The 10,733-nt window shown below is 52.3% G+C and overlaps 1 protein-coding gene across 2 annotated transcripts in view; it reads right to left on the reverse strand.

Annotated features, from left to right (window-relative positions):
- FADS2 (fatty acid desaturase 2) overlaps window positions 1-10,294 on the reverse strand; it is a 29,534-nt gene extending 19,240 nt beyond the window's left edge. Inside the window, exons 1-2 of one of the 2 annotated variants that reach the window (XM_078615888.1) lie at window positions 10,240-10,294; window positions 6,158-6,752 (exon numbers count right to left, since the gene is read on the reverse strand). In XM_078615888.1, coding sequence (XP_078472014.1) covers window positions 6,158-6,688 — 531 coding nt within the window. In that variant the 5' untranslated portion in view covers window positions 6,689-6,752; window positions 10,240-10,294. Of the gene's footprint in view, window positions 1-6,157; window positions 7,051-10,239 lie in introns of those variants that run through there. The other variant, XM_078615887.1, reaches the window with a different exon arrangement.
- Window positions 10,295-10,733: the final 439 nt, after the last annotated feature.

The following is a 10,733-nucleotide window of genomic DNA, read 5'->3' on the forward strand; positions in this document are numbered from 1 at the left end:
GCTTCATCCCAGAGGTCGCAATCGGGTACCCGATACCCGTACCCTAGCCGATACCCGGCCGGGTACGGGTAGCCGGGTATCGGGTAGGGTACGGGTACGGGTACCCATTTTCGACCCTGGTGCGGCCGGGTACGGGTAAGGAATCAAAACACGTTTGCGACCTCCGCCGTGAGCAAAGCGCACGGCGAAGTTGACGGTCGGTCTCCTGCCGCCAAAGAGCCACCGACAGCCATCACCCACCAAAAGGTCGACTGCCAATCGTGTTCATCGGCTCCACGAAGTTGATGCTAATGAGAGAACTGCCGACGATGATGACGGTGATAGCGATCAGATATCGCCTGCGTGTCTACAGCTAGAAACCCCCCGCGCGTCCACACACGCACATAGGTGGCGTGTCTGGTTGCAGTGGCAGATATCACCCGAGCGAGCTCCATGCTGTGGGATCTATTGTCAACCGAGACCCCCCCAGACTCACACAGAGAGACCCACAGACTCGCACGGAGACCCGTGGATTCACTCACAAAGACTCACGTAGAAACTGACAGACTCATACAGAGACCCACAGACTCACACAGACACCCATAGACTCACATATAGACTCACACAGAGACCCATAGACTCACATTGAGACCCACAGACTTACACAGAGAGACCCACGCACTCGCACGGAGACCCATGGATTCACTCACAAAGACTCATGTAGAAACTCACAGACTCACATAGAGACCCATAGACTCACACGGAGACCCACAGACTCACACGGACTCACAGACTCACAATAGATACCCACAGACTCACACAGAGACCCACAGGCTCACACAGACACCCATAGACTCACATATAGACTCACACAGATACCCACAGACTCACAAAGAGACCCACAGGCTCACATAGAGACCTACAGACTCGTACAGAGACCCACAGACTCACACAAACACCCATAGACTCACACACAGACTCACACAGAGACCAACAGACTCACACAGAGACCAACAGACTCACAAAGAGACCTACAGACTCACACGGAGACCCACAGACTCACACGAAGAACCACAGACTCACACGGACTCACAAACTCACAATAGATACCCACAAACTCACACAGAGACCCACAGACTCACACAGACACCCATAGACTCACATATAGACTCACACAGAGACCCACAGACACCAGAAACTAACATCGAGTCACCATGGACTCGCAGGGAGGGAGGAGTCAGCAGAAGGGAAACCATTGCTGCCACGTATACGTGCGAGGGGGAAACACTCTATCCCCGTGCAGAAAGAACTGGTGTGCAACAGATAGAACAGGTAAATTCCAGGGGGTACGGCTACTCCACGACAGTCACCCACGGTGTAGAAGGGTGTGAGTCCAACAACCCATCTGTGTGTGACCCACCAACCCTCCCTGCTCACGCTGAATGATATTTATTTATTCTTAGGTTTTTCGGTAAAGTCACCATGTAGGTAAAACATTAAAATTAATAAAAGTAAAATAAAAATAAAATAAAAATCACGACGTTTCGGAGGCAACACAAGCTTCCGTCTTCAGGTGGAACCGTCACAGCACGATAGCTATATCAAGAGTTGTATCAAGTGCTATCGTGCTGTGACGATTCCATCTGAAGACGGAAGCTTGTGTTGCCTCCGAAACGTCGTGATTTTTATTTTATTTTTATTTTACTTTTATTAATTTAAATTTTTTACCTACGTGACTTTACCGAAAAAACCTAAGAATATGAATCCTTGCAGTTACGAAAGCTTCAAATCTAGAAACATGCTGAATGATTCCAGCAGCCGCGTGCAGCAGCAGCAGCAGCATTGCCACCACCACGTGCACCAGCTGCATAGCCACCACCACCACCACCACGTGCAGCAGCAGCAGTATTGCCACCACCACCACGTGCAGCGGGCAGTGAGCAGGTTACGAGCTGCTCATCTTTCCCAGATGGGATGAGACCGGGCGAACTGAGTGCTGGATTTGCGGTGTCTGCATCTGTGGATTAACCCTCGCGCTTCCGTCGCTGGGCAAACAGAACGAGCCACTGTGAGGAGGGGGGGAGACAGGAGAGTGGATGGGTTGGTGGGTTGGTGGGTGGGTGAGTGGGTGAGTGGGTTGGTGGGTGAGTGAGTGGGTGAGTGGGTGGGTGGGTTGGTGGGTTGGTGGGTGAGTGAGTGAGTGGGTGGATGGATGAGTGAGTGAGTGGGTGAGTGGGTGGATGGGTAGGTGTGTGGTTGAGTGAGTGGGTGGGTGGTTGAGTGAGTGAGTGAGTGAATGGGTGGGTGGGTGGGTGAGTGAGTGGGTGGGTGGATGGGTGAGTGGGTGGGTGGGTGGGTGAGTGAGTGAGTAAGTGGGTGAGTGAGTGAGTGTGTGGGTGGGTGGGTGGGTGAGTGGGTGAGTGGGTGGGTGGGTAAGTGAGTGGCTGAGTGGGTGGGTGGGTAAGTGGGTGGGTGAGTGGGTGGGTGGGTGAGTGAATGAGTGAGTGGGTGAGTGGGTGGGTGGGTGAGTAGGTGAGTGAGTGGGTGAGTGAGTGAGTGGGTGGGTGAATGGGTGGGTGGGTGGGTGAGTGGGTGGGTGGGTAAGTGAGTGAGTGAGTGGGTGGGTGAGTGGGTGGGTGGGTGGGTGAGTTACTGGGTGAGTGAGTGGGTGGGTGGGTGACTGAGTGGGTGGGTGGGTGAGTGAGTGAGTGGGTGAGTGGGTGGGTGGGTGAGTGGGTGGGTGGGTGAGCAAGTGGGTGGGTGAGTTACTGGTTGGGTGAGTGAGTGAGTTACTGGGTGAGTTACTGGGTGAGTGAGTGGGTGAGTGGGTGGGTGAGTCAGTGGGTGGGTGAGTTACTGGGTGAGTTGCTTAGTGAGTGAATGTGTGGGTGAGTGAGTGTATGGGTAAGCGGGTGAGGAGGTGGGTGAGTTAGTGGGTGAATGGCTGTAGAGTTATTGGGATGAATGAGTGAGTAGGTGTATATTGAACTTCTTTCGCACTGTACGTAGCCAACCACGCTAATTGCGAGCAAGGAGAACAAACTAACACACAAATGGTGAGCGGTGGTGCAGTGGTTAGCGCACTGCACTACGAACCCGGCGACCCGAGTTCCTTTCCGGCTCACGGCCAAGTCCAGTGACGATTACTTGAACCGGTCGTGGGCCTCCCCTAGGTCAACTCAGCCTCAAATGAGTACCTGGTGCCGTGTGTAAACATCGCCACTGGGGAAACAAAGGCGGCCGGGCGTGGTACTGGCCACCCACCCCCTCGTGTGCCGTGCCGGCATTCATAGGTGCTCGCTTACAGCACTTGCCCCAACAGTCTGGTAAGGCTATACGGGAAAGTTCGCGCGGGTAAATAATTGAGTAAGATGATGAGTGAGTGAGTTAGCTGACGTTTCAAGTGGATATCAAACTGCAAGTGTGTCCCTGTGTGAGTCTGTGCGTCCCTGTGTGAGTCTATATGTCTCTAGGTGAGTCTGTGGGTCTCTGTGTGAGTCTGTGGGACTCTGTGTGAGTCTATATGTATCTGTGTGAGTCTGTGGGTCTCTGTGTGAGTCAGTGGGTCTCTGTGTGAGTCTATGGGTCTCTGTGTGAGTCTGTGGGTCTCTGTGTGAGTCTGTGGGACTCTGTGTGAGTCTGTCTCTGTGTGAGTCTGTGCGTCCCTGTGTGAGTCTGTGGGTCTCTGTGTGAGTCTGTGGGTCTCTGTGTGAGTCTGTGCGTCCCTGTGTGAGTCTATGTCTCTAGGTGAGTCTGTGGGTCTCTGTGTGAGTCTGTGGGACTCTGTGTGAGTCTATATGTCTCTATGTGAGTCTGTGGGTCTCTGTGTGAGTCTGTGGGTCTCTGTGTGAGTATGTGGGTCTCTGTGCGAATCTATGGGTCTCTGTGTGAGTCTGTGGGTCTCAGTGTGAGTCTGTGGGTCTCTGTGTGAGTCTGTGGGACTCTGTGTGAGTCGGTGGGTCTCTGTGTGAGTCTGTAGGTCTCTATGTGAGTCTGTGGGTCTCTATGTGAGTCTATGGGTCTCTGTGTGAGACTGTGCGTCTCTATGCGAGTCTGTGGGTTTTCTGTGTGAGTCTATGGGTGTCTGTGTGAGTCTGTGCGTCTCTATGCGAGTCTGTGGGTCTTTGTGTGAGTCTGTGGGTCTCTGTGTGAGTCGGTGGGTCTCTGTATGAGTCTGTGTGTGAGTCTATGGGTGTCTGTGAGAGTCTGTGGGTCTCTGTGTGAGTCTATGGGTCTCTGTGAGTCTATGGGTCTCTGTGTGGTGAGTCTGTGGGTCTCTGTGTGAGTCTATAGGTCTCTGTGTGAGTCTATGGGTCTCTGTGTGAGTCTGTGGGTCTCTGTGTGAGTCTGTGGGGCTCTGTGTGAGTCTATGGGTCTCAGTATGAGTCTGTGGGTCTCTGTGTGAGTCTATGGTTCTCTGTGTGAGTCTATGGGTCTCAGTATGAGTCTGTGGGTCTCTGTGTGAGTCTATGGGTCTCTGTATGAGTCTATGGGTCTCAGTATGAGCCTGTGGGTCTCTGTGTGAGTCTGTGGGACTCTTTGTGAGTCTGTGGATCTCTATGTGAGTCTATGGGTCTCTGTGTGAGTCTGTGGGTCTCTGTGTGAGTCTGTGGGGCTCTGTGTGAGTCGGTGGGTCTATGTGTGAGTCTGTGGGTCTCTATTCGAATCTATGGGTCTCTGTGTGAGTCTGTGGATCTATGTGTGAGTCTGTGGGTCTCAGTGTGAGTCTATGGGTCTCTGTGTGAGTCTATGGGTCCCTGTGTGAGTCTATGGGTCTATGTGTGAGTCTGTGGGACTCTGTGTGAGTCTGTGCGTCTCTATGCGAGTCTGTGGGTCTCTGTGTGAGTCTATGGGTCTCTGTGTGAGTCTATGGGTCTATGTGTGAGTCTGTGGGACTATGTGTGAGTCTGTGCGTCTCTATGCGAGTCTGTGGGTCTCTGTGTGAGTCTATGGGTCTCTGTGTGAGTCTGTGGGTCTTTGTGTGAGTCTATGGGTCTCTGTGTGAGTCTATGGGTCTCTGTGCGAGTCTGTGGGTCTCTGTGTGAGTCTATGGGTCTCTGTGTGAGTCTATGGGTCTCTGTGTGAGTCTGTGGGTCTCTGTGTGAGTCTATGGGTCTCTGTGTGAGTCTGTGGGTCTCTGTGTGAGTCTGTGGGTCTCTGTGTGAGTCTACAGGTCTCTGTGTGAGTCTGTGGGTCTCTGTGTGAGTCTATGGGTCTCTGTGTGAGTCTGTGGGTCTCTGTGTGAGTCTGTGGGTCTCTGTGTGAGTCTACAGGTCTCTGTGTGAGTCTATGGGTCTATGCGTGAGTCTGTGGGACTCTGTGTGAGTCTGTGCGTCTCTATGCGAGTCTGTGGTTCTCTGTGTGAGTCTATGGGTCTCTGTGTGAGTCTGTGGGTCTCTGTGTGAGTCTGTGGGTCTCTTGTGAGTCTATAGGTCTCTGTGTGAGTCTATGGGTCTATGCGTGAGTCTGTGGGACTCTGTGTGTGTCTGTGCGTCTCTATGCGAGTCTGTGGGTCTCTGTGTGAGTCTGTGCGTCTCTATGCGAGTCTGTGGGTCTCTGTGTGAGTCTATGGGTCTCTGTGTGAGTCTATGGGTCTCTGTGTGAGTCTGTATAGAGATGTTCTGGTGGCGGTGGTAGTGGAGGAGAAGGAGGTGGAAGTGGTGATGGTGGTGGCGGTGCAGGTGATGTTGCAGGTGGTGTAAGTGGTGGTGGTGCAGGTGTAGGTGATGGTGCAGCAGGAGGTGGAGGAGGAGGTGGTGGTGTAGTTGGTGGTGCAGGTGGTGTAGGAGGTGATCGTGCAGCAGCAGGAGGAGGCGGTGATGGTGCAGCAGGACGTGGTGTAGTTGATGGTGCAGCAGCAGGAGGAGGATGTGCATGCAAGTGGTGGTGTAGTTGGTGGCGCAGGTGGAGGAGGAAGTGGTGCAGGTGTAGGTGGTGCAGCATGTGATGGTGCAGCAGGAGGAGGATGTGGTGGTGGTGGTAGACGTGGTGGTGGTAGAGGTGATGCAGGTGGTGTAGGTGATGGTGTAGGTGGTGCAGCAGCAGGAGGAGGAGGAGGAGCAGGTGTAGGTGGTGCAGGTGATGGTGTAGGTGGTGCAGCAGGTGATGGTGCAGCAGCAGCAATAGGTGGTGCAGCAGCAGGTAGTGCAGCAGCAGCAGCAGGAGGCGTCGTCGTTACCGTGGCGTCCTCCCCGGCGTAGTGCGCCAGGAGTCGCGGCCCCCCCGGGTGCCGGGCCCCCCACTTGGTGACGTCATAGACGCGCCGCTCCACCACGAGCCAACGAGGCTCCCCGTGGCGACCTCCGCTCCTCTGCGAGACCTCCTCCCAGGTCCAGAGACGAGGAGACGTTGATGCTGGAGACACCGACGACGATGACGATGGTGGTGGTGCTGCTGATGATGGTCCTAACGATTTCTCGCAGGACGATGCGGACGATGATGGCGATCGAGATCGAGCGACGGCGGTGGTGGTGGCTCGTTGTTGAGAAATTCCGCCAATCGTCGAAGACGTCTTCGTCGCTGTTGCAGCCATGGATGCTGCTGCTGCACCGAGCCCACCGGCATCTCCATTCTGGACGCTCGCTGATCCTGGGGGTGCTTCGTCAGAGACCCCGTCGGTGGTTTGCTGCTGCTGCTGCCCCCCCTTGGATGTAGGGGAGCAGGGAGCACCTCCACAAGTCGCTCCACTCTGTTGCCCGCCGCGACCCATGGCTCGCTGCTGCTGTTGATGCTGCTGCTGCTTAGCCGCCTCTGCTGTGTTAGTGGCAGTGCTGCTGCTGGTGGTGGTCGTGGGTGAGTGACAGGGTGGTGGTGGTGGGGGGGGTGAGACGGAACGGGGGGGGAGAGAGAGATGAGGGAGGAGACTACACGGACAGAGGTGGGGAGAGAGAGAGGTGGTAGAGAGAGAGAGGGGGTAGAGAGAGAGGGGGGTGTTACATAAAGCAAAGCATTAAGAAAAAAAACTAAATGATGAACGAAGCAAAGTGCCGACTACACCAAGCATCTTCTTGTTTCCACTGATCGTAAAAAAGAAAAAAATATATATATAAGAACAAAAATTTAAAAAGAACAAAAAATTGAGAGAGGGAGGCACTGAGAATCAGAGAGAGAGGGGGGGACGAGGAGAGTGGGGAGGGGAGGAGACGACACGGGAAGGAGAGAGGCAGCGAGGGAGAGGAAAGAGAGAGAGGTGGGTGGGGGGTAACACGGGGAGTGAGAGAGTCACCGGTGAGACTGAACCATTAATATGTGACGGGGGGAGGGAGCGGTGGCGCAGTGGTTAGGGCACTGTGCTATGCTTCACAGTTAACACCCAGCAGAGAGAGAAACAAAAGTTCGATTCCAGCTCACGACCACCGCCAGCGGTGGTGACAGCAGCGATTATCTGAACCGGTTCTGGGACTCCCCGAGGTCGACTCAGCCTGAAACACCAAGTCACTTGCTCGCTCGTTCACCCACTCAGTCAACCTACTCACTCACTAACCCACCCAACCATTCGCTTATTCACTCACCGACTCATCCACACGCTCAACCACTCATTCACTTATTCACTCACCGACTCATCCACACGCTCAACCACCCATTCACTTCTCCACTCACCTACTCACCCGTTCGCTTATTCAATAATCACCACTCACCGACTCATCCACACGCTCAACCATCCATTCACTTCTCCACTCACCGACTCATTCAACCACGCACTCACCCACCCACCCACTCGTCTTGTTTGTCGATGAGTCTAGCATTAGTCTATGGGTCCGTGTTAGTCTATGGGTCCAGCATTAGTCTATGGGTCCAGTGTTAGTCTATGGATCCGGTGTTATGGGTCAGTATTAGTCTATGGGGTCAGTGTTAGTCTATGGTCCAGTGTTAGTTTATGGGTCCAATGTTAGTTTATGGGTCCAGCATTAGTCTATGGGTCCAGTGTTAGTCTATGGGTCCAGTGTTAGTCTATGGGTCCAGTGTTAATCTATGGGTCCAGCGTTAGTTTATGGGTCCAGTGTTAGTCTATGGGTCCAGCATTAGTCTATGGGTCCAGCGTTAGTCTATGGGTCCAGTGTTAGTCTATGGGTCCAGCGTTAGTTTATGGGTCCAGTGTTAGTCTATGGGTCCAGTGTTAGTCTGTGGGTCCAGTGTTAGTCTATGGGTCCAGTGTTAGTCTATGGGTCCAGCGTTAGTTTATGGGTCCAGTGTTAGTCTATGGGTCCAGTGTTAGTCTATGGGTCCAGTGTTAGTCTATGGGTCCTGTGTTAGTCTATGGGTCCAGTGTTAGTCTATGGGTCCAGCATTAGTCTATGGGTCCCGTGTTAGTCTGTGGGTCCAGTGTTAGTCTATGGGTCCGTGTTAGTCTATGGGCCCAGCGTTAGTCTATAGGTCCATTGTTCGTCTATGGGTCCGTGTTAGTCTATGGGTCCAGTGTTAGTCTGTGGGTCCAGTGTTAGTCTATGGGTCCAGTGTTAGTCTATGGGTCCAGTGTTAGTCTATGGGTCCGGTGTTAGTCTATGGGGTCAGTGTTAGTCTATGGGGACAGTCTTAGTCTATGGGGACAGTGTTCGTCTATGGGTCCAGCCTTAGTCTATGGGTCAAGTGTTAGTCTATGGGTCCAGTGTTAGTCTAACAGATTGCTGGTGGCAAGTGATCTTAGTAGCGAGTAGCAGCGCCTACGGATGCCGGCAATGTTTACACACCACATCAAGTAGTCACTTGAGGCTGAGTCGACCTAGGGGAGGCCCAGGGACCGGTTCAGATAATCATCACCGGTGATGGCCGTGAGCGGGAATCGAACTCGGCTTGCTCGGTCCGTAGCGCGGCGCGCTAACCGCTGCGCCACCGCTCCTCACCACCACCACCCAACCGTTCCTAGTGGGCCTCCCCTAGGTTGACTCAGCCTCAAATGAGTACCCCTCAAACGATGAAGACAAAGCTCCCTTCGTCACCCCCTCCACCACCACCTACGTGTAGCCTTTAATGACTTTTGGGGCAAGTGCTGTTAGTAGCGAGTAGCAGCAGCGCCTATACACAGACAAAGAGCCCCCGTGTAGCCTCTAGCAGACTGCTGGGGCAAGTGCTGTTAGTAGCGAGTAGCAGCAGCGCCTATACACAGACAAAGATCCCCCGTGTAGCCTCTAGCAGACTGTAGGGGGCAAGTGCTCTTAGCGAACAGCAGCAGCAGCGCCTATGAAGGCCGGCCCCGTGAGACACGTGGAGGTTGCCGATGTTAGATGCACACACCGCAGCCGGATATACTGATTAAGGGCTGAGTCGACCTAGGGAGAGTCCCCTGCTGTCGCTGTCATTGATGGTGGTTAGCAGCGTGCGAACTGCTGTAACACCGCCCCCCCAATTATTAACAGAATAGTCAGCATCATCAACATAAGCACCATCAGTGTTATCATTATTGTCAGTATCATCAGCATCATCAGCAGCATCATCATCATCGGTATCATCAGTGTCATCAGCGTATTCACCAGTATCATCAGCATCATCATCATCAGCGCCATCATCGTCATCATCATCATCGGTACCATCATCATCAGTATCATCATCATCAGCGCCATCATCGGTATCATCATTATCATCGGTACCATCAGCATCATCATCAGTATCATCAGCATCACCAGTATCATAATTTGCATCATCAGTATCGTCATCAGGATCATCATCAGTATATTCAATATCATCATCAGCAACATCATCAGTATCATCATCATCAATATCATCAGTTTCATCAGTATTATAATTTGCATCGTCAGTATCGTCATCAGTATCATCATCAGCAGCAGCATCTTCAATATCATCAGCAGCAACATCATCGGTATCATCATCAGTATCATCAACATCATCAGCATCATCAGTATCAGCATCATCAGTATCATCATCAGTATCATAATTTGCATCATCAGTATCGTCATCAAGATCATCATCATCAGCATCTTCAATATCATCAGCAGCAACATCATCGGTATCATCATCAGTATCAACATCATCAGCATCATCATTATCATCAGCATCATCATCAGTATCATCATCAGTATCATAATTTGCATCATCAGCAACATCATCAGGATCATCATCATCAGCATCTTCAATATCATCAGCATCATCATCAGTATCATCAGTATTATAATTTGCATCATCAGTATCGTCATCAAGATCATCAGCATCTTCAATATCATCATCAGTATCATCATGAGCACCATCATCATTAATGATCAGCATCATCACCGTCATCATCATCATTACGCAAAGAGTTGTCCTTACAATCCTCGTCCTCCGGAGTCGAGAAACCCTTCCGAGATGGACTCAAGGTGCAGGTCTCTGACTCCTGTGGGGAGGTCTGCGAGGTTTTTATGAAGACCGTGAACAGGGCAAAGAGTCCCCTGGGCGAATCACGGCCAGTTAACGCCCCGCAAATATGCTGAGTGGGGCTCGATTTGTAGTGCGAGAGGATCGATAATCATCATCGGAGCGCCGCTGATAATTATCAATGTTTCAAGGTTAAGAAAACAGCTGTCAAGAACCACCCCCCCCCACCACCACCACCCACCCACCGCCTCCTCGCCATAGAGGCCGTCAATAAACTTTTATTTGAACACTTTGTAAGGCCTCCAATGAGCTGTGTCGCTCTGTTTTCAGAAGTGACCTGGTCCATAGAGACCCATAGAGACCCATACTCATAGAGACCCATAGAGATACACACTCATAGAGACCCATACTCTTAGAGACCCATACTCATAGAGACCCATACTCATAGA

This window comes from Lampetra planeri, chromosome 48 (assembly GCF_965212315.1).
Source record: "Lampetra planeri chromosome 48, kcLamPlan1.2.h2, whole genome shotgun sequence".
NCBI lineage: Eukaryota > Metazoa > Chordata > Hyperoartia > Petromyzontiformes > Petromyzontidae > Lampetra > Lampetra planeri.